General features: G+C 46.8%; 3 protein-coding genes and 3 pseudogenes across 3 annotated transcripts; 3 read left to right on the forward strand and 3 right to left on the reverse strand.

Moving 5' to 3' along the window:
• Positions 1-1,260: 1,260 nt before the first annotated feature.
• Positions 1,261-2,269, forward strand: LOC115599762 (annotated as a pseudogene).
• Positions 2,270-8,029: 5,760 nt separating this feature from the next.
• LOC115599763 lies at positions 8,030-9,907 on the reverse strand. The gene is given in 4 exon segments (XM_030465771.1): positions 8,030-8,359; positions 8,654-8,746; positions 8,748-8,867; positions 9,812-9,907. Coding segments are annotated over 4 exon segments (639 nt in total).
• Positions 9,908-10,762: 855 nt separating this feature from the next.
• LOC115599764 lies at positions 10,763-14,609 on the reverse strand (annotated as a pseudogene).
• On the forward strand, positions 14,608-15,856 carry LOC115599765. Its single transcript, XM_030465772.1, is given in 4 exon segments — positions 14,608-14,704; positions 15,002-15,084; positions 15,087-15,176; positions 15,479-15,856. Coding segments are annotated over 4 exon segments (648 nt in total).
• Positions 15,857-21,544: 5,688 nt separating this feature from the next.
• LOC115599766 lies at positions 21,545-22,370 on the reverse strand (annotated as a pseudogene).
• Positions 22,371-22,998: 628 nt separating this feature from the next.
• Positions 22,999-26,024, forward strand: LOC115599767. The gene is given in 4 exon segments (XM_030465773.1): positions 22,999-23,094; positions 25,187-25,306; positions 25,308-25,400; positions 25,695-26,024. Coding segments are annotated over 4 exon segments (639 nt in total).
• The last annotated feature ends 917 nt before the right edge of the window (positions 26,025-26,941 follow it).

The following is a 26,941-nucleotide window of genomic DNA, read 5'->3' on the forward strand; positions in this document are numbered from 1 at the left end:
CACTGCCTGCAACAGGGCTCATTGCAGCTGCTGGCCAGAGGGGTTGGGCCACAGGACTGGCCGCAGGGCTGGCAGCAGGACATGGCTCTAGAAGAGATGTTCACCTGGGAGAGAGATCAGGAGGAAGTAGAACACAGGGAAGCATGAGGAGCAGAACTTCAGCCTGACAAAGTGATTCCAAGGCAGGTCAAAGCTCAGCTTATGTTACCCAGCTTAAGGTCCAGGAGACCCCTGAACTACGCCCCAGCCTCTGTCTAGGAAAGACCTTTTCTCTCCTCTTCTCTCCTATGAGAAGCAGCTCCCATCCCTCCCAGACCTGGGCAAGAAAAGCTCATCTCACCGGAGTCATACATAGAGGCGAGAACTGATCTTGAAGGAGGAGGAGGAGAAGAGGCTTTGCACTCACCTGATTCCCAAGGAGAAGGAGGCAAGAGAAGTGGATGAGAGAGCAGAGAGCTGGGCTGCCTTTTATAGCAGCCCTGCACTGCCTCAGGCTCAGAGGCACCTGTTGGGAAGTAATAATTTTCTGACAAGCCCCTGTCAAATGCAAAGCATCCCAGGTAATGGTATGGGCTTTGTCCTGGTTTCCTGCACTACTGCTGACTTTTCATTTCCTGCCTTCTGCCACCTGTTTTCCAATGTGAAGGCTTCCATAAATGCCATTGTTAGAGGTCCAAAGATTTCCAAGTCTGAAAGGTATCCATGGCAATGTGTTCCCCTCTCCTTGTGTCTTTCTTTTCTTGATTTATGTGACTGGAGAAATGCCAAGCAAACCTCCCTACCCATTGAGATCATTGTCATGATATTTGTTCTCTTATGGTGCAGTGTTTCTAGTGATTAGGATAGGACATGGGCTTTTCACGTGCAGGCCACTTACGGATGCACTCAGTCCGCTCATACTTCCCTGCACTGAACAGTCCAAAACAATCTGTGGTCCCATAAAGCCATGGAAGCCATTGGAGCCTCAGATTCATGGACCTCTTCAGAGTATATTCTGAAGACAACAGTGTCAGAACAGGAATCAAGGACTCCAGGGCATGAACACACTAAACGAAATCTTTCGTGCTGCCTGAGGGACTGCCACAGGGACTTCATAGAGAATGGGATGTGGAAATTAGGCCAAAATGAACTTTCCCAGGAGCACAGCTAAGGTTGCAATATGGTTAAAGCCCCCCAGCAGCAGCTCTTCTGCAAACAAAAATGAGTGACAATCAGAAAGAAACAGGCAACAAAAGAAAAGGAAGTGGCACATCCTCCAACATGGGAATCCTTACGTACCCGTAAGAGAACCACAGGAATGAAACACATTCACATCATCAGACTGCACAAGATAGCACCAGCAGTTTTGCTGAGACTCCTGCATGCACTGATGAGCTTTGGCTGCAGAAATCCATGGACATCTAACCCTGTCATGTATAGAAGAACTCATATGAGAAAATAGGTGGCAGAAGGCAGGAAATGAAAAGTCAGCAGTAGTGCAGGAAACCAGGACAAAGCCCATACCATTACCTGGGATGCTTTGCATTTGACAGGGGCTTGTCAGAAAATTATTACTTCCCAATTACTTCCCTGTGGGCCTGAGGCAGTGCAGGGCTGCTATAAAAGGCAGCCCAGCTCTCTGCTCTCTCATCCACTTCTCTTGCCTCCTTCTCCTTGGGAATCAGGTGAGTGCAAAGCCTCTTCTCCTCCTCCTCCTTCAAGATCAGCTTTCTCCTCCATGTATGACTCTGTTGGCATGAGTTTTTCTAACCCAAATCTGTAAGCTGCTTCTCATAGGAGAGAGGAGGAGAGAAAAGGTCTCTCCTAGACAGAGGCTGGGGCGTAGTTCAGGGGTCTCCTGGACCTTAAGCTGGGTAACATAAGCTGAGCTTTGACCTGCCTTGGAATCACTTTGTCAGGCTGAAGTTCTGCTCCTCATGCTTCCCTGTGTTCTACTTCCTCCTGATCTCTCTCCCAGGTGAACATCTCTTCTAGAGCCATGTCCTGCTGCCAGCCCTGCGGCCAGTCCTGTGGCCCAACCCCTCTGGCCAGCAGCTGCAATGAGCCCTGTTGCAGGCAGTGCCAGAACTCCATCGTTGTCATTGAGCCCTCCCCAGTGGTGGTGACCCTGCCCGGACCCATCCTCAGCTCCTTCCCTCAGAACACCGTAGTGGGCTCCTCCACCTCTGCTGCTGTTGGCAGCATCCTCAGCTGTGATGGAGTGCCCATCAGCTCTGGCTGCTGTGACCTCTCCTGCATTTCCAGCTGCTACAGATGCCCCCCCTGCTAAACATTCTGGCAATGTCCCTGGCAAGAACCTCTCACAGCCTCACGACGTAGTGCTGGGCACAAGATAGAGCTTTGGCGCATTCTACAGAGAGCTCCGAGCTGTGGATCTGCTTTCTACTGTCTTCTCTCTCTTCCTTATCTTTCCTGTCATTCCCTCCCAATGCCAGCCTAGCATGGACCTGTTGGCCTCCCTCCCTCTGCAGGGTGGGCAGATGGACACCTTGAAGAAGTTCCACCACAAGCTCTGAAATGGCGGCACCTTGGGAGCCACCTTTTATTCTTCTTTAAACTCATTAAAGTTCTGCTGCATCCAAGCCTGGGCCTCTGAGTCATTCTTCCTTCTGCTCAGGGGAAAAGGTGGAGGAAGAAGAGGGTTGGACTCCCTGCAGTGGTTTTAGCTTTGAGGCCTTTCCCTTGGAGTTGTTTGCCCATTGCTAGAAAACATCCCTAGTTCCTATTCAATGTGTGCTTGTGCACAAAGCCCTGAGGACTTCATTGCCCACCATCATCTGAGGAGAACTGCAGTGGGACAAGGAGACTGCTCTTGATAGCACAGACATTAGCAGAAAAAACTTTGTCATTGATGAACACCATTACATGGCTAATTACCACAATTGCTTCAGAGCAACAGAGACCTTGGCTGACTTCCAGCTGCTTGTTCTCTCCCTCCTGCCTGGGCCAGGATGAAAAGGGAGGTGAAAATATTGTTGGTCAAGAGCCAGACAGAGGAACAGCTTACCAAAAAAAAAAAAAAAAAAGGAATGATGAATGATGTACCCATAGAATCAATCTTGTTTGAAAGGGACTTATGCAGTCTGATGACCCATGTCTTCTTATAGCTTTGTTCAGGTGCCCATCTTCCTCCAGAAATGACTTGTGGCTTCACTATTAAGGAAAACATTTAGGTGTGCTTCCAAATACTTGACATGTATTTCTTAGACTTAATTGTTGAAATCCTTCCACCCCTTCGGTATCCATGGTCTCCTGGGTGAAGAAAAGATAATCCTGAAGGAACTGCTGGGTTCAAAAATAGCAGCTCAGGCACACAGCTTCCCACCCACCATGTGGGTTCCAATCACTCCTCTTAAGCCCAAAATGCAGGGTGGAAAAACCATCTCCATCCATCTCTCTGGGTCCTGGCAACTTTTTTGCTGTGCCAAGAAACCAAGGCCTCATCCATCTCCTTTTCAATGAATGTTGGGGAAACAGTTCAGAAATATACAGGTTGTGAGCAATCCTGACTTACTTCAATTTAGGCCACATTGGGTTAATGGTTATTGAGGCCTAGTTAGAGGCTTTCTGAGAATGAGCTACTGGGAAAGAGATAACTTAATTGGCAACAGAAGAAGAAAATAATTATGTGAGAAGAAGGTTCCATGAGAATGGTATGGGTAATTGGAATACAAAGCCACCTGCATGATAAGATGGTGTAAACAAGACTTCTTATTGTTGGCTCAGGGTCATGGTTGTAAAGATTTTGAAGGAATGTGTTGCTTGAATCTCTCTGACCATAGCCAAAGCATTCATGCAGATTTAGAATATTTGAAGCAACACACTGAGAAAATTCAACAATAGGTAGATCCGTTCCATGATTGGCTTAGCAGCCTTGGGCTATCAGGATGACTTTGTCTATTGTTAAGATGATTTGCTATATTGGCTTGGTTTTATTGTTGTTACTTTTATGTGTTCCTTGTATTTTGCAATGTATTCAAAAAATGATATCTAATGCTTACATAATTTAGGCGGGTTTACGGTTGTTAAAGAAAACGGGGGAACTGTAGAGGATTGGATTTGGCCTGCACAAAGCCTTACAGGCCTTGCTCATCATTGAGCCAGAGTTACAGATAAACTCATGCTGCCGAATGACCTTGAAGTTGTTTTTCAACCTTGAGCTACCTGGAAAGTCCCGAGAAGCTTGAAAACAGAATGTCGTGGCTAAAGAATTCAGGATATGAAAAGCTGCAAGAGGTGGAGTTTACATTTAGCATGTAACCAATAATGAACTAAGCTTTTGCAATATGTATAAGCTAATTATAATCATTGACCAATGATATTATGACAAGTAGGCATAACTTAGTTTAACAAGTATATATATACGTTTGATGCTCTAATAAAGTCGGACTTTGACTGATCACATTGGTCGTGTGTCAGCCCCTTCTTGCGACAAATGAAAACTTCTGCCCCATCTCTGAGGTCAGTTTTCAGCAGCCAGCTATCTCTATCTTCTAGATCAAAGTGCTCATAAGCCACACATTGAGCACCGTGGCTGATGCATCAGTCCTGTGTCAGACACATGTCAGCACAGGACAGGCATTGACCCAACCATGATACAAACTCTGCGAAGGACCCTTCCTTTACTCTTCCTCCCTGATGCAAATGATGACATCAGTGGGAGGACCAGAGAATCATAGAACAGTCCAGGTTGCAAGGGGTTTTGTGGTTTTGTGGTAAGATTTCTTGAGTTGAGGTGCCTGCAGAGGTGGTTTCTCTTAGAAGATGGCAGAAGCTATTCCCAGAGCAAACCGGGACAGATCCAGCCAGCCAGGTCCAAGACACAGCAATGTGCCCTCGTCCTCTGTGATAAAATATTTACGAAGGCATAAAAACTGCTGAGCAAGAGCAGCCAAGAGAGAGGTGTGAGAATGCGTGAAACAATGATTCGGACATCAGGGCCATTGAATAATTAGAATGAGGAGTTACTGCAGGTTCTAGACCCCTGCATCTCTATATGGGAGACCATGGCTATGCACATTATGAACCTGAAACCCACCGAGGAGCATGGTGGAGGATAAATGTACTCTGTAGCTCAGGGAGGACCTTTCATGAAGGAAGAAGAGCACCTGTCCTATGAAGACAGGCTGACAGAGTTGGTGTTTTTCAGCCTTAAGGAGAGAAGGCTACAGTGACAACTTTCAGCAGCTTTCCAGTACCTGAGAGGGGCTGTAGGAAAGCTGGAAAGAGATTATTCAGGGCATGTAGTGATTGAATAGGGAAGTATGGTGTTAAAATGAAAGAGGACAGGTTTAGATGAGACATTAGGAATAAATTATTTAGTGTAATGGTAGTAAAACACTGACACAGGCTGCCCTGAGGCACTGCAGATGAACCTTCCTGGAAGTGTTCAAGGCCAGGTTGGATGAAACTTGGAGTAACCTCGTCCAGTGGAAGGTGTCTCTGCCCATGGCAGGGGGTAGGAACTAGACAATTTTTACGGTCCCTTCCAACCCAAACCATTCTATTTGTTCTGTCATGTGGTCTAATAATTAATGGAAATATGGCATGGGTAATATTTTCACCATGTCCAATCACATCTTGAAAATCTTTAGCAATGGAGACTCTACCATATCCATGTGAGGTTTTATCCACCAAATGAAAATTCAAACCATTGTAGAACTGGAGAATCAAAGAAGGTTTCTGGTTGGAGTGGATCTTCAAAAAACATTCTAGAACAACCCCTCTTGCCTGGGGGACATCTTTTTCATGAACAGGTTTCTATAAGATCCATCCAACATTTAAGTCCTTCAGCCATTCCTCAGAACAAGCTCTTCCAGTGTTTGGTCATTTTTTGATGTATACATAGGAGAAGTAGCAGATGCCGGATCAGGACCAACAGAGTCTGAGTAGGGGGAGTTGGGTTCTGGTGGTGGCTTTAATTGTGCAGAATGTCTGGTGAGCAGTAGAGCTACCTGGGTGAAGATGACCACAAATTTCTTCTCTTCTTCTCCTCTTCTTCTCCTCTTCTTCTCCTCTTCTTCTCTTCTCTTCTCTTCTCTTCTCTTCTCTTCTCTTCTCTTCTCTTCTCTTCTCTTCTCTTCTCTTCTCTTCTCTTCTCTCTTTCTTCTCTCTTCTCCTCTTCTCTTCTTCTTCTCTCTTCTCTTCCGCCTCTTCTTTCATAGGAGTGGCATTATGCATCAGTTTGTGTATAGTGACTATGAGAGAATAGAACTATTTGCGGGAAATGGCTTAGATTATTTGTTTTTTTAAGTAAAGGTGCAGCATTTGTAGCAGGTGGGATGTGGCTAGACGACCGTGACTACCCTTGATGTTGGCGTTATCAGGGGTACTCCATGTGCTAACTCCAAGAGAAATTCAGTGGAGGGCGGAGTGGAGACACTGCAGCCACACTCTGTGTCAACAATACCAACTAACTGCACTTCGGATACCCTAGGTCAACAGCCTGCCACCCTTTGACAAAATACTGTCCTTAAGTGGAACTTTGATCACTATAATCTCATTCCAATACAAAACCACACCTCCATCCCTAAAGCTGCCCAGCTCCAAGGTGCAGCCACCCCTCACTGAACCTGCACTCTGAATTTTCTCCAGCCTATACCTTGAAATGTGAAGTGAGGGATCTTTGCATCACTCACAATAAAGAAAGGCTTGACCAGAGTTACTCAAGCTCCACCTCTCAGGTAAAATAGTATAAAAAAAGCCAAAGGGTGAAAGAATGCCAGGGAAAACACTATGCTAAGCCTCTCTTCCCCCACTTTGGGGCACGTTTGGGTGAGATTCAAACACCTGATTGGATTGTTTCTTCCCAGGAATCGGATAAACTCCTGTCTCTTTAATAGTGCAAATCTCTACAGGACCACTCTTAAATGTAGTTTTGGCCTGAGTGCACCCCTAGGAATCATGAACTGGAAGCACATCACTGAAACGATGGTGAACTCAGTGACAGCCAGAAAGAAGTGTGAAAACAACTGAGCCAGCAAGGAGGATGAACATATTATTTCCCTGGTGACAAAGAGTCTTTGTGGCTTTTGATACAACGGTAGTGCTGTAACATTTCTGCTGATGACAAAGAAATGCACCAAGGTCTGCAGGTGCCCATAGCTCCACATAGAAATAACGAGGGAGCCATTGACTACACGGGTTAGAAGATATACCAAGAAAATAATGGCATGGCTACAGGGACCAACCTTGACAGGCCAGGGAAGCCATGGAGAATGAGACCAATGTCCTGGTTTGGGCAAGGATAGTACTGATTTTCTTTCTGTAATTTTGCTTTCAGATAAGTCCCTACTAAGTAGCTGCACTTGCTGAAACGAACAGCAGGTTTCTCACTCAGTGTCTGCTCCTGATGCTGCAGATCACTGTCTGAGTGGTAACACCTGGGTGCACTTCCTCCCTAATTGCCTCCTTATTAATTTACTACATCATGAACCCAAGGTGCCACTTGTCTATAATGTAGACCATCACTGGAGATTTCATTAAGTCTGATGAGGAACCGGTGAGAAGTCTGGGTGGCATTTGCAAACCTCTGAAAAAGGGAGCTGAGAGAGGGTCAGACAGCCATAAAGCAGAACATTTCTTGGACGCCAAACTGGTGACTTTGTTCATGTTCATACGAAGTGAATGTACCATGTTTCCAAGTGAAAAATCCCACTGCAGGGAATCACACCCTCCTAATTCCTGCATATTTTCCTCCCATAAGCTTTGGAAAGAGAACTCAAATGCTGAGACATAAATGCAAAAAAATTTAATGAGATTAAGGAGGAAAAGGTGATGGCTCAAAGGGAAACCAATATCAGTGAAGAAGAGGCTGTGGTGGACTTCCTGCCAGATGGTCTCCTGCCGGCCTTTCAGAGGGAGGGAGGACAACAGATCACTGCCACTGTGGGGCTGGCACGAGGAGACAAACACAAACAATGAGGAAGAGGAAGAAAATAATGCCACAAAGCAGTAAGAGAATGTTGCAGAGCTCTATCTTCTATCCTGAGGTTTTGGGAGGTTCTTGCCAGGGACACTGCCAGCAGCTTTAGCAAGGGGGGCATCTTCTGCCACAGTAGCGGCTGGTAATGCAGGAGAGGTCCACACCTCCGGAGTTGATGGGCACTCCACTTGAGCTGAGGATGCTGCCAACAGCAGCAGAGGTAGAGGAGCCCACGACGGTGTTCTGTGGGAAGGAGCTGAGGATGGGTCCGGGCAGGGTCACCACCACGGGGGAGGGCTCAATGACAACGATGGAGTTCTGGCACTGCCTGCAACAGGGCTCATTGCAGCTGCTGGCCAGAGGGGTTGGGCCACAGGGCTGGCAGCAGGACAGGCACTGGTTGTAGCAGGACATGACTCTGGGAGAGAGGTTCACCTGGGAGAGAGATCAGGAAGAAGCAGAGCATAGGGATGTAAGAGAATCAGAACTGCACCCAACCACATTAGAGTCAAGACAGCTTCTGCTCCAGCATATGCTGCCCAGCTCAAAGCCCAGGAGATACCTCAGCTAAGTTCTACACATTCTCTAGAAGACATCTCCAATCTCTTTCCTTCCCTCTCCCATGAGAAGCAGCTCCCAGCCCTGGGATAGCACAGCCCGGATCACCTGAGACATACATAGAGGAGAGAACTGATCTTGAAGGAGAAGAAGAAGAGGCTTTGCACTCACCTGATTCCCAAGGAGAAGGAGGCAAGAGAAGTGGATGAGAGAGCAGAGAGCTGGGCTGCCTTTTATAGTAGTCCTGCACTGCCTCAGGCCCAGAGGCACCTGTTGGGAAGTAATAATTTTCTGACAAGCCCCTCTCAAATGCAAATCGTCCCAGGTGATGGTATGGGCCGTGCCCTGGTTTCCTGCCCTCTGCCTTTTCATTTACTCCTTTCGACTACATATTTTCAAAGTTGAAGGCTTCTGTACGTGCCGGGATGCAAGGTATGAGGATTTCCAGGTCTGAAAGACATCAGTGGAAACAATTCTGTCTCTTCTCTATGTTTCTTCCTTTTTTGGCAGGAGGAAGGCCAAGATAACCGGATCCTTTTATCAGTCTTCTTGGTGTGCAGTGATTCTGTCGACTGTGGTGGGACACAGGTTCCTCATGTGTAGGCCAATACCAGATGAAATTCTGAAGCTTAGTATCCTTCTTCTAAATAAGGCAGGTACAAGTGACAGCGAGAAAATCTTCTGAAGGTGTGTCAGTGGTACAAGAGAGGCCAGGGAAAATGCTTGTCCTCTTCAGATAGAAAGGGAAGACCTGGTTACACAATATGGGGAAGGGTGAGGTACTTAAACACTTTTGCTTCAGTCTTCACTGAGAACTGTTCAAGCTCCTCATATGATCCTTGGGCTGTAGTATTTAGCCCAATACCCTGTTAGTGCAGGTCTCAACCCTTTTTCAGTCAACAGCAGGTGATAATCTTCAGAGGTGCATCTGGCATTTGTCTGGAGATGAGAAACTTGTGTCTCTTCTATGTAGCAGCACATACTGAAATTAGTAGCATGTATCTCAGTGTCTGCTCTTAAGACTGATAACACTCAGTGTTTATAGTTATGGCCAGAGAATGGTCTGCAGAATCAAGGATACTGCTCGATTCTGAGGAACATCTTGTGCTCTGGAAAGAGAAAGGGAATGAAGTGCTCATAGGTGCAACCATCCTTTAGGGAGGATCAGACAATACAGATGACTAAATGTAACCGAATGGAGTATTCATCCTGTACATGTTCTACTTGGTATAAACTTGAGGCACCAAATGGGTCAAGTTTCTTCTTCATCCATGGGGAGCATCCTGGGAGGACTCCGTCTATTCATCTGCCTGTGGTCCTAATCTGTACCCTCCTGAACCCATAGTCTCCTGCCCCTAGGTGCATTCTTACACTGACTCCAGGAGCATAGTCTGGGGCTTTTTCATCGTTGCTGAGCAACCCCATTGGTTATGTGAGCATTTCTGGGACAAAGGGGGGAGGAATGCAATAGGGAGAAAGAACATTCTACTGTTCTTGTACATATTTCCATATATTGGAGAATATTCTTTTTCATCATCACCATTTCATTAAAGCTGTGTAGATCACTGTCTTAGTGGTAACACCTGGGTGCACTTCCTCCCTAATTGCCTCTGCCACTAAAATGTTTTGTGCCTGAGCTGGTTTTTTGAGCCCAGCTGTTTCGTCCGGATTTCCTTTTCTTCACCCAGGAGAGCATGGATGACATGTTTTTTTATCTGCTAATATCTGTGCTATCAAGAGCAGTCTCCTTGTCCCACTGCAGTTCTCCTCAGATGATGGTGGGCAATGAAGTCCCCAGGGCTTTGTGCACAAGCACACATTGAATAGGAACTAGGGATGTTTTCTAGCAATGGGCAAACAACTCCAAGGGAAAGGCCCCAAAGCAAAAACCGCTGCAGGGGGTCCAACCCTCTTCTTCCTCCACCTTTTCCCCTGAGCAGAAGGAAGAATGACTCAGAGGCCCAGGCTTGGATGCAGCAGAACTTTAATGAGTTTAAAGAAGAATAAAAGGTGGCTCCCAAGGTGCCGCCATTTCAGAGCTTGTGGTGGAACTTCTTCAAGGTGTCCATCTGCCCACCCTGCAGAGGGAGGGAGGCCAACAGGTCCATGCTAGGCTGGCATTGGGAGGGAATGACAGGAAAGATAAGGAAGAGAGAGAAGACAGTAGAAAGCAGATCCACAGCTCGGAGCTCTCTGTAGAATGTGCCAAAGCTCTATCTTGTGCCCAGCACTACGTCCTGAGGCTGTGAGAGGTTCTTGCCAGGGACATTGCCAGGATGTTTAGCAGGGGGGGCATCTGTAGCAGCTGGAAATGCAGGAGAGGTCACAGCAGCCAGAGTTGATGGGCACTCCATCACAGCTGAGGATGCTGCCAACAGCAGCGGAGGTGGAGGAGCCCACGACGGTGTTCTGTGGGAAGGAGCTGAGGATGGGTCCGGGCAGGGTCACCACCACGGGGGAGGGCTCAATGACAACGATGGAGCTCTGGCACTGCCTGCAACAGGGCTCATTGCAGCTGCTGGCCAGAGGGGTTGGGCCACAGGACTGGCCGCAGGGCTGGCAGCAGGACATGGCTCTAGAAGAGATGTTCACCTGGGAGAGAGATCAGGAGGAAGTAGAACACAGGGAAGCATGAGGAGCAGAACTTCAGCCTGACAAAGTGATTCCAAGGCAGGTCAAAGCTCAGCTTATGTTACCCAGCTTAAGGTCCAGGAGACCCCTGAACTACGCCCCAGCCTCTGTCTAGGAGAGACCTTTTCTCTCCTCCTCTCTCCTATGAGAAGCAGCTTACATATGTGGTTTAGAAAAACTCATGTCACCAGAGTCATACATGGAGGAGAAAGCTGATCTTGAAGGAGGAGGAGGAGAAGAGGCTTTGCACTCACCTGATTCCCAAGGAGAAGGAGGCAAGAGAAGTGGATGAGAGAGCAGAGAGCTGGGCTGCCTTTTATAGCAGCCCTGCGCTGCCTCAGGCCCAGAAGCACCCTGTTGGGAAGTAATAATTTTCTGACAAGCCCCTGTCAAATGCAAAGCATCCCAGGTAATGGTATGGGCTGTGTCCTGGTTTCCTGTACTCTACCTTTTCATTTCCTCCCTTCTGTCACATGTTTTCCTGTATGAGGGTTTCCATAAATGCCAGGGTTAGAGGTCCATGCCTTTCTGGGACCAAAGCACGTCAGGCCATGCAGAACTCTTAGCAGAAGTGCTGCTGCCATCTCTTGAATCAGATGATTTTCATATGCGTCATTCCTTTGGGCTTTTTTGTGGTTCAGATGTCAGGAAATGGTCACTGCTCTTGAGCTTCTTGTCCAGATAACCATGGACTCTGCTGTGAGAGGACATGCCACACTTTTTGTTCTTCTTCCCCATATTTCTGTCTGCTGGTCACTCATTTTTTGCACACAGAGGAGTGGCTGCTGAGTGGCTTTGCTTCCACACCAACAGTAAGTGATCTCCTTGAAGGATTTAGCTGGACTTTATTTTCTGCAACCTTTCTCTGTGCAGTCACTTCAGATCCTCAGGCAGAACCAAAAATTTGTGTTGTGTGGTCCACAGGTCCTTGACTCATGTTCTGCCAGTGTGATAGTCAGAATCTACTCAGCAGAGGCCACCGTTGCTGCTGATCCAACACCTAATGTGAGGTTACATATCTTGCAGGCTTCAGTGCAGAGATGCCCAGTCACACATGTCTCAGTGTGTATTTGTGTGACCATGCTCATCAGGGTATGTGCAGGTCGTAGCTGGGGAACTCTCCCCTTGCACATCCATGAGCACCAAGGGAGGTTTCCCTTGCTAAGTGGAGTCCATTTACAGCTGAATGGTGTTGCCCTTGGCCTAGCAGAGAGGTTCTCAGGGAACTGCAATGCAGTCTCTGCCCGCTTTGCCCTCCCTTTCTTGCTTTATGTGCTGGTAGAAAGGCCAAGACTTCCTGTGCGCCCATGCAGGCTGCTGTCCCTGGACAGATCCCCTTAAGGTGATGCTTTCTGGGATGGGATAGAGGCTTCTCGTTCTGAGAGTTTTGGAGAAAAACGGACGTGTCGGCAATCCTGACTATTTAGCTTTAGCCACAGTGAGCTAAGGGTCTTAAGGTCCAGCTGCAAGATTATTAAAAGATCAGCTATGGGCAAAAAATAAGGGAGCTGGCAGCGGAAAAGAAGAACAGGATGGGAAGGCATCTCATAGACAGCACATAAATAGTTGTATTTAATGAGTTAGATAGAGCCCTGTGGCATATGAAGAGTATGTTGTACCAGTCAGCAATATGCTTTTATTATGTTATCAGCCTGACTTTTTATAAAAGGGCTACCACTACTCTCAATAAAATAGCAATACTTTGATTATATGTTGTCCACTCTGCTCTTCCTGACAACTTCTCATGTCCAGGCCAATGCCAGATGAACTTCTGCAGATTAACAGCCATGTGCTGAGTGAGGCAGGGGCTGAGACCTCACACCAAATGGGTACTGCTCTGACGGTCTCGTGGTTGCAATGCTGCTCTGCTGTGAGATATAGGAGAGACTCTCTGGGTGTCACAGGGAGAGTGAAAACCCTTTGGTGTTCAAGCAACAACACATCACTTTATGCCCTATAAATAACTGTGTCTGAGGGCCCAGCATCTTTCTTTGTCCAGGCAGGAAGAAGCGGTAAAGGAGAAACATCTGAAAGTCTACTGCATTGTGGCATGCAGGTGAGGGGAATCCTGCTTTGTTCTGAGAGGAACTGTTGTCCCCGGACTGCAACCCCTCATTCCTCATTTCACTGCGATGCCCGGGGGTGGAGAAAATCAGATATGGAATCATGTTGGTTCAAAGAGACCGTCTGGATCAACTCCAACTGTTAACCTTGTGCACTGCCAATTCCACCACAACCTGTTTCCCTAAACACTACATCTCCATGTCTTTTTAACACCTCCAGGGATGGTGAGTCAGCCATGATCCCAGACAGCCTGCTCTGGTTCCAATGCATGAACACTTTGCGGGAATAATTGTTCCCAATTATTGAAACTAAACCCTCTCTCCTTTTCTACTGTTTGTTACTCAGGCGTAGAGAACAACCCCTGACCCCTTCCTGCAACCTCCTTTCAACTCATATAGATAGGGGTAATGTCTCCCCTAAGGCTCCATTTCTGCAGCCTGTACACCTCTCTATTCCCTCAGCCACTCCACTTTGACTTTTGGTCTAGGCTCTTTTCTCTGGACACAATACAGCCCCTCAAAGTCTTTCCTATAATGATGCAACCCAAAACTAAAGACAGGATTCAAGGCATGGCCTTTTCACCTGTTAGTATAGGCAGAAGATCCTGGTCTTGGTGGCCATAGCAATTCTTTTATAAGCCAGGATTCTGGGATCCGTTGCTATTTCTCGCGTCCCTGTTCAGCTTTTCACTGGTAATAAGTTCAATGAATTTTCACAAATCAACTTTGGTTTTGTTTGAATGGTAATTGGTAAGTAATCTCCTTATCTTTACCTTGACCCATTTTTTAGTACCTCCCTCAGATCTGTTGTCATATACAGGAGGGAGGAGAGTGACATAAGTGGGAGGAATAAGTGTGACTGGAATGCTTTGTGCCTGAGCTGTTATTTTGAGCCCAGCTGTTTCTTCAGGATTTTTCTTTTCCTGTACTACTGCTGACTTTTCATTTCCTGCCTTCTGCCACCTATTTTCTCATATGAATTCTTCTATACATGACAGGGTTAGATGTCCATGGATTTCTGCAGCCAAAGCTCATCAGTGCATGCAGGAGTCTCAGCAAAACTGCTGGTGCTATCTTGTGCAGTCTGATGATGTGAATGTGTTTCATTCCTGTGGTTCTCTTACGGGTACGTAAGGATTCCCATGTTGGAGGATGTGCCACTTCCTTTTCTTTTGTTGCCTGTTTCTTTCTGATTGTCACTCATTTTTGTTTGCAGAAGAGCTGCTGCTGGGGAGCTTTAACCATATTGCAACCTTAGCTGTGCTCCTGGGAAAGTTCATTTTGGCCTAATTTTCCACATCCCATTCTCTATGAAGTCCCTGTGGCAGTCCCTCAGGCAGCACAAAAGATTTCGTTTAGTGTGTTCATGCCCTGGAGTCCTTGATTCCTGTTCTGACACTGTTGTCTTCAGAATATACTCTGACGAGGACCATGAATCCGAGGCTCCAATGGCTTCCATGGCTTTATGGGACCACAGATTGTTTTGGACTGTTCAGTGCAGGGAAGTATGAGCGGACTGAGTGCATCCGTAAGTGGCCTGCACGTGAAAAGCCCATGTCCTATCCTAATCACCAGAAACACTGCACCATAAGAGAACAAATATCATGACAATGATCTCAATGGGTAGGGAGGTTTGCTTGGCATTTCTCCAGTCACATAAATCAAGAAAAGAAAGACAGAAGGAGAGGGGAACACATTGCCATGGATACCTTTCAGACTTGGAAATCTTTGGACCTCTAACAATGGCATTTATGGAAGCCTTCACATTGGAAAACAGGTGGCAGAAGGCAGGAAATGAAAAGTTAGCAGTAGTGCAGGAAACCAGGACAAAGCCCATACCATTACCTGGGATGCTTTGCATTTGACAGGGGCTTGTCAGAAAATTATTACTTCCCAATTACTTCCCTGTGGGCCTGAGGCAGTGCAGGGCTGCTATAAAAGGCAGCCCAGCTCTCTGCTCTCTCATCCACTTCTCTTGTCTCCTTCTCCTTGGGAATCAGGTGAGTGCAAAGCCTCTTCTCCTCCTCCTCCTTCAAGATCAGTTCTCGCCTCTATGTATGACTCCAGTGAGATGAGCTTTTCTTGCCCAGGTCTGGGAGGGATGGGAGCTGCTTCTCATAGGAGAGAGGAGGAGAGAAAAGGTCTCTCCTAGACAGAGGCTGGGGCGTAGTTCAGGGGTCTCCTGGACCTTAAGCTGGGTAACATAAGCTGAGCTTTGACCTGCCTTGGAATCACTTTGTCAGGCTGAAGTTCTGCTCCTCATGCTTCCCTGTGTTCTACTTCCTCCTGATCTCTCGCCCAGGTGAACATCTCTTCTAGAGCCATGTCCTGCTGCCAGCCCTGCGGCCAGTCCTGTGGCCCAACCCCTCTGGCCAGCAGCTGCAATGAGCCCTGTTGCAGGCAGTGCCAGAGCTCCATCGTTGTCATTGAGCCCTCCCCCGTGGTGGTGACCCTGCCCGGACCTATCCTCAGCTCCTTCCCACAGAACACCGCCGTGGGCTCCTCCACCTCTGCTGCTGTTGGCAGCATCCTCAGCTGTAATGGAGTGCCCATCAACTCTGGCTGCTGTGACCTCTCCTGCATTTCCAGCTGCTACAGATGCCCCCCTGCTAAACATCCTGGCAATGTCCCTGGCAAGAACCTCTCACAGCCTCAGGACGTAGTGCTGGGCACAAGATAGAGCTTTGGCGCATTCTACAGAGAGCTCCGAGCTGTGGATCTGCTTTCTACTGTCTTCTCTCTCTTCCTTATCTTTCCTGTCATTCCCTCCCAATGCCAGCCTAGCATGGACCTGTTGGCCTCCCTCCCTCTGCAGGGTGGGCAGATGGACACCTTGAAGAAGTTCCACCACAAGCTCTGAAATGGCGGCACCTTGGGAGCCACCTTTTATTCTTCTTTAAACTCATTAAAGTTCTGCTGCATCCAAGCCTGGGCCTCTGAGTCATTCTTCCTTCTGCTCAGGGGAAAAGGTGGAGGAAGAAGAGGGTTGGACTCCCTGCAGTGGTTTTAGCTTTGGGGCCTTTCCCTTGGAGTTGTTTGCCCATTGCTAGAAAACATCCCTAGTTCCTATTCAATGTGTGCTTGTGCACAAAGCCCTGAGGACTTCATTGCCCACCATCATCTGAGGAGAACTGCAGTGGGACAAGGAGACTGCTCTTGATAGCACAGACATCAGCAGAAAAAACTTTGTCATTGATGAACACCATTACATGGCTAATTACCACAATTGCTTCAGAGCAACAGAGACCTTGGCTGACTTCCAGCTGCTTGTTCTCTCCCTCCTGCCTGGGCCAGGATGAAAAGGGAGGTGAAAATATTGTTGGTCAAGAGCCAGACAGGGGAACGGCTTACCAAAAAAAAAAAAAAAAAGGAATGATGAATGATGTACCCATAGAATCAATCTTGTTTGAAAGGGACTTATGCAGTCTGATGACCCATGTCTTCTTATAGCTTTGTTCAGGTGCCCATCTTCCCTCCAGAAATGACTTGTGGCTTCACTATTAAGGAAAACATTTAGGTGTGCTTCCAAATACTTGACATGTATTTCTTAGACTTAATTGTTGAAATCCTTCCACCCCTTCGGTATCCATGGTCTCCTGGGTGAAGAAAAGATAATCCTGAAGGAACTGCTGGGTTCAAAATAGCAGCTCAGGCACACAGCTTCCCACCCACCATGTGAGGTTCCAATCACTCCTCTTAAGCCCAAAATGCAGGGTGGAAAAACCATCTCCATCCATCTCTCTGGGTCCTGGCAACTTTTTTGCTGTGCCAAGAAACCAAGGCCTCATCCATCTCCTTTTCAATGAATGTTGGGGAAACAGTTCAGAAATATACAGGTTGTGAGCAATCCTGACTTACTTCAATTTAGGCCACATTGGGTTAATGGTTATTGAGGCCTAGTTAGAGGCTTTCTGAGAATGAGCTACTGGGAAAGAGATAACTTAATTGGCAACAGAAGAAGAAAATAATTATGTGAGAAGAAGGTTCCATGAGAATGGTATGGGTAATTGGAATACAAAGCCACCTGCATGATAAGATGGTGTAAACAAGACTTCTTATTGTTGGCTCAGGGTCATGGTTGTAAAGATTTTGAAGGAATGTGTTGCTTGAATCTCTCTGACCATAGCCAAAGCATTCATGCAGATTTAGAATATTTGAAGCAACACACTGAGAAAATTCAACAATAGGTAGATCCGTTCCATGATTGGCTTAGCAGCCTTGGGCTATCAGGATGACTTTTGTCTATTGTTAAGATGATTTGCTATATTGGCTTGGTTTTATTGTTGTTACTTTTATGTGTTCCTTGTATTTTGCAATGTATTCAAAAAATGATATCTAATGCTTACATAATTTAGGCGGGTTTACGGTTGTTAAAGAAAACGGGGGAACTGTAGAGGATTGGATTTGGCCTGCACAAAGCCTTACAGGCCTTGCTCATCATTGAGCCAGAGTTACGGATAAACTCATGCTGCCGAATGACCTTGAAGTTGTTTTTCAACCTTGAGCTATCTGAAAAGTCCCGAGAAGCTTGAAAACAGAATGTCGTGGCTAAAGAATTCAGGATGTGAAAGCTGCAAGAGGTGGAGTTTACATTTAGCATGTAACCAATAATGAACTAAGCTTTTGCAATATGTATAAGCTAATTATAATCATTGACCAATGATATTATGACAAGTAGGCATAACTTAGTTTAACAAGTATATATATACGTTTGATGCTCTAATAAAGTCGGACTTTGACTGATCACATTGGTCGTGTGTCAGCCCCTTCTTGCGACAAATGAAAACTTCTGCCCCATCTCTGAGGTCAGTTTTCAGCAGCCAGCTATCTCTATCTTCTAGATCAAAGTGCTCATAAGCCACACATTGAGCACCGTGGCTGATGCATCAGTCCTGTGTCAGACACATGTCAGCACAGGACAGGCATTGACCCAACCATGATACAAACTCTGCGAAGGACCCTTCCTTTACTCTTCCTCCCTGATGCAAATGATGACATCAGTGGGAGGACCAGAGAATCATAGAACAGTCCAGGTTGCAAGGGGTTTTGTGGTTTTGTGGTAAGATTTCTTGAGTTGAGGTGCCTGCAGAGGTGGTTTCTCTTAGAAGATGGCAGAAGCTATTCCCAGAGCAAACCGGGACAGATCCAGCCAGCCAGGTCCAAGACACAGCAATGTGCCCTCGTCCTCTGTGATAAAATATTTACGAAGGCATAAAAACTGCTGAGCAAGAGCAGCCAAGAGAGAGGTGTGAGAATGCGTGAAACAATGATTCGGACATCAGGGCCATTGAATAATTAGAATGAGGAGTTACTGCAGGTTCTAGACCCCTGCATCTCTATATGGGAGACCATGGCTATGCACATTATGAACCTGAAACCCACCGAGGAGCATGGTGGAGGATAAATGTACTCTGTAGCTCAGGGAGGACCTTTCATGAAGGAAGAAGAGCACCTGTCCTATGAAGACAGGCTGACAGAGTTGGTGTTTTTCAGCCTTAAGGAGAGAAGGCTACAGTGACAACTTTCAGCAGCTTTCCAGTACCTGAGAGGGGCTGTAGGAAAGCTGGAAAGAGATTATTCAGGGCATGTAGTGATTGAATAGGGAAGTATGGTGTTAAAATGAAAGAGGACAGGTTTAGATGAGACATTAGGAATAAATTATTTAGTGTAATGGTAGTAAAACACTGACACAGGCTGCCCTGAGGCACTGCAGATGAACCTTCCTGGAAGTGTTCAAGGCCAGGTTGGATGAAACTTGGAGTAACCTCGTCCAGTGGAAGGTGTCTCTGCCCATGGCAGGGGGTAGGAACTAGACAATTTTTACGGTCCCTTCCAACCCAAACCATTCTATTTGTTCTGTCATGTGGTCTAATAATTAATGGAAATATGGCATGGGTAATATTTTCACCATGTCCAATCACATCTTGAAAATCTTTAGCAATGGAGACTCTACCATATCCATGTGAGGTTTTATCCACCAAATGAAAATTCAAACCATTGTAGAACTGGAGAATCAAAGAAGGTTTCTGGTTGGAGTGGATCTTCAAAAACATTCTAGAACAACCCCTCTTGCCTGGGGGACATCTTTTTCATGAACAGGTTTCTATAAGATCCATCCAACATTTAAGTCCTTCAGCCATTCCTCAGAACAAGCTCTTCCAGTGTTTGGTCATTTTTTGATGTATACATAGGAGAAGTAGCAGATGCCGGATCAGGACCAACAGAGTCTGAGTAGGGGGAGTTGGGTTCTGGTGGTGGCTTTAATTGTGCAGAATGTCTGGTGAGCAGTAGAGCTACCTGGGTGAAGATGACCACAAATTTCTTCTCTTCTTCTCCTCTTCTTCTCCTCTTCTTCTCCTCTTCTTCTCCTCTTCTTCTCTTCTCTTCTCTTCTCTTCTCTTCTCTTCTCTTCTCTTCTCTTCTCTTCTCTTCTCTTCTCTCTTTCTTCTCTCTTCTCCTCTTCTCTTCTTCTTCTCTCTTCTCTTCCGCCTCTTCTTTCATAGGAGTGGCATTATGCATCAGTTTGTGTATAGTGACTATGAGAGAATAGAACTATTTGCGGGAAATGGCTTAGATTATTTGTTTTTTTAAGTAAAGGTGCAGCATTTGTAGCAGGTGGGATGTGGCTAGACGACCGTGACTACCCTTGATGTTGGCGTTATCAGGGGTACTCCATGTGCTAACTCCAAGAGAAATTCAGTGGAGGGCGGAGTGGAGACACTGCAGCCACACTCTGTGTCAACAATACCAACTAACTGCACTTCGGATACCCTAGGTCAACAGCCTGCCACCCTTTGACAAAATACTGTCCTTAAGTGGAACTTTGATCACTATAATCTCATTCCAATACAAAACCACACCTCCATCCCTAAAGCTGCCCAGCTCCAAGGTGCAGCCACCCCTCACTGAACCTGCACTCTGAATTTTCTCCAGCCTATACCTTGAAATGTGAAGTGAGGGATCTTTGCATCACTCACAATAAAGAAAGGCTTGACCAGAGTTACTCAAGCTCCACCTCTCAGGCAAAATAGTATAAAAAAAGCCAAAGGGTGAAAGAATGCCAGGGAAAACACTATGCTAAGCCTCTCTTCCCCCACTTTGGGGCACGTTTGGGTGAGATTCAAACACCTGATTGGATTGTTTCTTCCCAGGAATCGGATAAACTCCTGTCTCTTTAATAGTGCAAATCTCTACAGGACCACTCTTAAATGTAGTTTTGGCCTGAGTGCACCCCTAGGAATCATGAACTGGAAGCACATCACTGAAACGATGGTGAACTCAGTGACAGCCAGAAAGAAGTGTGAAAACAACTGAGCCAGCAAGGAGGATGAACATATTATTTCCCTGGTGACAAAGAGTCTTTGTGGCTTTTGATACAACGGTAGTGCTGTAACATTTCTGCTGATGACAAAGAAATGCACCAAGGTCTGCAGGTGCCCATAGCTCCACATAGAAATAACGAGGGAGCCATTGACTACACGGGTTAGAAGATATACCAAGAAAATAATGGCATGGCTACAGGGACCAACCTTGACAGGCCAGGGAAGCCATGGAGAATGAGACCAATGTCCTGGTTTGGGCAAGGATAGTACTGATTTTCTTTCTGTAATTTTGCTTTCAGATAAGTCCCTACTAAGTAGCTGCACTTGCTGAAACGAACAGCAGGTTTCTCACTCAGTGTCTGCTCCTGATGCTGCAGATCACTGTCTGAGTGGTAACACCTGGGTGCACTTCCTCCCTAATTGCCTCCTTATTAATTTACTACATCATGAACCCAAGGTGCCACTTGTCTATAATGTAGACCATCACTGGAGATTTCATTAAGTCTGATGAGGAACCGGTGAGAAGTCTGGGTGGCATTTGCAAACCTCTGAAAAAGGGAGCTGAGAGAGGGTCAGACAGCCATAAAGCAGAACATTTCTTGGACGCCAAACTGGTGACTTTGTTCATGTTCATACGAAGTGAATGTACCATGTTTCCAAGTGAAAAATCCCACTGCAGGGAATCACACCCTCCTAATTCCTGCATATTTTCCTCTCATAAGCTTTGGAAAGAGAACTCAAATGCTGAGACATAAATGCAAAAAAATTTAATGAGATTAAGGAGGAAAAGGTGATGGCTCAAAGGGAAACCAATATCAGTGAAGAAGAGGCTGTGGTGGACCTCCTGCCAGATGGTCTCCTGCCAGCCTTTCAGAGGGAGGGAGGACAACAGATCACTGCCACTGTGGGGCTGGCACGGGGAGACAAACACAAACAATGAGGAAGAGGAAGAAAATAATGCCACAAAGCAGTAAGAGAATGTTGCAGAGCTCTATCTTCTATCCTGAGGTCTTGGGAGGTTCTTGCCAGGGACACTGCCAGCATCTTTAGCAAGGGGGGCATCTTCTGCCACAGTAGCGGCTGGTAATGCAGGAGAGGTCCACACCTCCGGAGTTGATGGGCACTCCACTTGAGCTGAGGATGCTGCCAACAGCAGCAGAGGTAGAGGAGCCCACGACGGTGTTCTGTGGGAAGGAGCTGAGGATGGGTCCGGGCAGGGTCACCACCACAGGGGAGGGCTCAATGACAACGATGGAGTTCTGGCACTGCCTGCAACAGGGCTCATTGCAGCTGCTGGCCAGAGGGGTTGGGCCACAGGGCTGGCAGCAGGGCTGGCACTGGTTGTAGCAGGACATGTCTCTGGGAGAGAGGTTCACCTGGGAGAGAGATCAGGAAGAAGCAGAGCATAGGGATGTAAGAGAATCAGAACTGCACCCAACCACATTAGAGTCAAGACAGCTTCTGCTCCAGCATATGCTGCCCAGCTCAAAGCCCAGGAGACACCTCAGCTAAGTCCTACACATTCTCTAGAAGACATCTCCAATCTCTTTCCTTCCCTCTCCCATGAGAAGCAGCTCCCAGCCCTGGGATAGCACAGCCCGGATCACCTGAGACATACATAGAGGAGAGAACTGATCTTGAAGGAGAAGAAGAAGAGGCTTTGCACTCACCTGATTCCCAAGGAGAAGGAGGCAAGAGAAGTGGATGAGAGAGCAGAGAGCTGGGCTGCCTTTTATAGTAGTCCTGCACTGCCTCAGGCCCAGAGGCACCTGTTGGGAAGTAATAATTTTCTGACAAGCTCGTGTCAAATGCAAAGCGTCCTAGGTAATGGTATGGGCTGTGTCCTGGTTTCCTGCACTTCTGCCTTTTCATTTCCTTCCTTCTGCCACATATTCTCCCAAATTACTCCTCCTGTAAGTGTTGAGTTTAGACATCCAAGTATTTCCAGGTATGAGTCAGATCAGTACAAGCTTAGGAGTCAGCTCAAGGGCTGGTGATGTCCCATGCAGGCATGTCACATGCACTTGGGGATTTGGGTTGGTTTGTGGCACAGTTTTCAGAAAATCCCCTCTGCTCCTGTGTTTCTTGTCCAGATAGCAAAGGACTTCCATGATTTCCCTTTTTCCCCCCACCTCTTCCTGCTGTTTGTTCACTGTTCCATGCAGATGGTTTGCTGCGTTTCTTTGATACCCACTGCGACATTAACATCCCAGGAAAATTTTACTTGCCTCATTTGCCTCATCTTATCTCTGTGCAGTCTCTACAGGTTCTCAGGCAATACCATGATCACCACTGGAGCCCTGTTCTTCCCCAGGGAAGAATGGAAGAGAAGTATAAAGAGAATGTGATGGGTTGGAAACTAAACTACACAGCTTTAATGAAATGGTGATGATGAAAAAGAATATTCTCCAATATATGGAAATATGTACAAGAACAGTAGAATGTTCTTTCTCCCTATTGCATTCCTCCCCCCTTTGTCCCAGAAATGCTCACATAACCAATGGGGTTGCTCAGCAACGATGAAAAAGCCCCAGACTATGCTCCTGGAGTCAGTGTAAGAAGGCACCTAGGGGCAGGAGACTATGGGTTCAGGAGGGTACAGATTAGGACCACAGGCAGATGAATAGACGGAGTCCTCCCAGGATGCTCCCCATGGATGAAGAAGAAACTTGACCCATTTGGTGCCTCAAGTTTATACCAAGTAGAACATGTACAGGATGAATACTCCATTCGGTTACATTTAGTCATCTGTATTGTCTGATCCTCCCTAAAGGATGGTTGCACCTATGAGCACTTCATTCCCTTTCTCTTTCCAGAGCACAAGATGTTCCTCAGAATCGAGCAGTATCCTTGATTCTGCAGACCATTCTCTGGCCATAACTATAAACACTGAGTGTTATCAGTCTTAAGAGCAGACACTGAGATACATACTACTAATTTCAGTATGTGCTGCTACATAGAAGAGACACAAGTTTCTCATCTCCAGACAAATGCCAGATGCACCTCTGAAGATTATCACCTGCTGTTGACTGAAAAAGGGTTGAGACCTGCACTAACTGGGTATTGGGCTAAATACTATAGCCCAAGGATCATATGAGGAGCTTGAACAGTTCTCAGTGAAGACTGAAGCAAAAGTGTTTAAGTACCTCACCCTTCCCCATATTGTGTAACCAGGTCTTCCCTTTCTATCTGAAGAGGACAAGCATTTTCCCTGGCCTCTCTTGTACCACTGACACACCTTCAGAAGATTTTCTCGCTGTCACTTGTGCCTGCCTTATTTAGAAGAAGGATACTAAGCTTCAGAATTTATCTTGATTTCAGTAAAGCATTTGACACCGTCTCTCACAGCATCCTTGTAGATAAGTTGACCAAGTATGGGTTTGGTGATCAGGTAGTGAGGTGGATCAGGAACTGGTTGAAAGGAAGGAGTCAGAGAGTTATAGTCAATGGGGCAGAATCTGGTTGGAGGTGTGTGACTAGTGGAGTCCCTCAGGGGTCGGTACTGGGACCGGTGTTGTTCAATATCTTCATCAACGACTTGGATGAGGGTATAGAATGTACCCTCAGCAAGTTTGCTGATGACACTAAGCTGGGAGGAGTGGCTGACACACCGGAAGGCCGTGCTGCCATTCAGAGAGACTTAGACAGGCTGGAGAGTTGGGCAGAGAGAAACATGATGAAGTTCAACAAGGGGAAGTGTAGAGTTTTGCATTTGGGGAAGAACAACAAGATGTCCCAGTATAGGTTGGGGGCTGACCTGCTGGAGAGCAGTGTAGGTGAAAGAGACCTGGGGGTCCTGGTAGACAAGAGGATCACCATGAGCCAGCAATGTGCCCTTGTGGCCAAGAAGGCCAATGGCATCCTGGGGTGCATTAGAAAGGGTGTGGTTAGTAGGTCAAGAGAGGTTCACCTCCCCCTCTATTCTGCATTGGTGAGGCCGCACCTGGAGTATTGTGTCCAGTTCTGGGCCCCTCAGTTCAAGAAGGACAGGGAAGTGCTTGAAAGAGTCCAGCGCAGAGCTACTAAGAGGATTAAGGGAGTGGAACATCTCCCTTATGAGGAAAGGCTGAGGGAGCTGGGTCTCTTTAGTTTGGAGAAAAGGAGACTGAGGGGTGACCTCATCAATGTTTTCAAATATGTAAGGAGTGAGTGTCAGGGAGATGGAGTTAGGCTTTTCTCAGTGGTGACCAGTGATAGGACAAGGGGTAATGGGTGTAAATTGGAGCACAGGAGGTTCAAGTTGAATATTCGAAAAAATTTTTTTACTGTAAGGGTGACAGAGCCCTGGAACAGGCTGCCCAGGGAGGTTGTGGAGTCTCCTTCACTGGAGACATTCAAAACCCGCCTGGACACGTTCCTATGTGATGTACTCTAGGTGGCCCTGCTCTGGCAGGGGGGGTTGGACTAGATGATCTTTCGAGGTCCCTTCTAACCCCTATGATTCTATGATTCTATGATTCTATGATTGGCCTACACATGAAGAACCTGTGTCCCACCACAGTCGACAGAATCACTGCACACCAAGAAGACTGATAAAAGGATCCGGTTATCTTGGCCTTCCTCCTGCCAAAAAAGGAAGAAACATGGAGAAGAGATGGAATCGTTTCCACTGATGTCTTTCAGACCTGGAAATCCTCATACCTTGCATCCCGGCACTTACAGAAGCCTTCAACTTTGAAAATATGTAGTCGAAGGGAGTAAATGAAAAGGTAGAGTACAGGAAACCAGGGCACGGCCCATACCATCACCTGGGACGATTTGCATTTGAGAGGGGCTTGTCAGAAAATTATTACTTCCCAACAGGTGCCTCTGGGCCTGAGGCAGTGCAGGACTACTATAAAAGGCAGCCCAGCTCTCTGCTCTCTCATCCACTTCTCTTGCCTCCTTCTCCTTGGGAATCAGGTGAGTGCAAAGCCTCTTCTTCTTCTCCTTCAAGATCAATTCTCTCTTCTATGTATGTCTCAGGTGATATGAGCTGTGCTATCCCAGGGCTGAGAGCTGCTTCTCATGGGAGAGGGAAGGAAAGAGATTGGAGATGTCTTCTAGAGAATGTGTAGAACTTAGTTGAGGTATCTCCTGGGCTTTGAGCTGGGCAGCATGTGCTGGAGCAGAAGCTGTCTTGACTCTAATGTGGTTGGGTGCAGTTCTGATTCTCTTACATCCCTATGCTCTGCTTCTTCCTGATCTCTCTCCCAGGTGAACCTCTCTCCCAGAGACATGTCCTGCTACAACCAGTGCCAGCCCTGCTGCCAGCCCTGTGGCCCAACCCCTCTGGCCAGCAGCTGCAATGAGCCCTGTTGCAGGCAGTGCCAGAGCTCCATCGTTGTCATTGAGCCCTCCCCCGTGGTGGTGACCCTGCCCGGACCCATCCTCAGCTCCTTCCCACAGAACACCGTCGTGGGCTCCTCTACCTCTGCTGCCGTTGGCAGCATCCTCAGCTGTGATGGAGTGCCCATCAACTCCGGAGGTGTGGACCTCTCCTGCATTACCAGCCGCTACTGTGGCAGAAGATGCCCCCCTTGCTAAAGCTGCTGGCAGAGTCCCTGGCAAGAACCTCCCAAGACCTCAGGACATGATGCTGGACAGAAGATAGAGCTCTGCAACATTCTCTTACTGCTTTGTGGCATTATTTTCTTCCTCCTTCTCATTGTGTTCTTCTCCCAGTGCCAGCCTGGCACTCTGAAAGGCCGGCAGGAGACCACCTGGCAGGAGGTCCACCATAGCCTCTTCTTTGCTGATATGGGTTTCCCTGTGAGCCATCCCCTTTTCCTCCTTAATCTCATTAAAATTTTTTTGCATTTATGTCTCAGCATTTGAGTTCTCTTTCCAAAGCTTATGGGAGGAATATATGAAGGAATAGGAGGGTGCTAAAACTGGTGCTCACTAGGAAGCAGCCTTGGTTAGCCCCCTGAGTGGGAAAAGCCTTGGAGAAGCACCCACCTGCCAAAAAGCACAGATTCCAAAAGATCCACATGACACAAAATAACCACACAAAATAGGATATATATATATAAATATAAAATGATGACTCAAGTCATGAGGTGAAATGATGTGGGCACATTGGGAATATGTGGGAAAACAGTCTGCGGAGGCTTAAGGATTCCATGTGCACATCAATATGATTGTATGAAATTGTTTATTAGCAACTTGCACTCACTTTATATAGAGAAGCCTTGTTTACACCATCTTATCATGCAGGTGGCCTCGTACTCCAACCACACATACCATTCTCATGGAACCTTCTTCCCACATAATTATTTTCCTCTTCTGTTGCCAATTAAGTTATCTCTTTCCCAGTAGCTCATTCTCAGAAAGCCTCTAACTTGGCCTCAATAACCATTAACCCAATGTGGCCTAAATTGAAGTAAGTCAGGATTGCTCACAACCTGGATATTTCTGAACTGTTTACCTAACATATTCCCCTTTTTGTTTTTTGAGCAATT

Source organism: Calypte anna, chromosome 27, assembly GCF_003957555.1.
Source record: "Calypte anna isolate BGI_N300 chromosome 27, bCalAnn1_v1.p, whole genome shotgun sequence".
Lineage (NCBI taxonomy): Eukaryota > Metazoa > Chordata > Aves > Apodiformes > Trochilidae > Calypte > Calypte anna.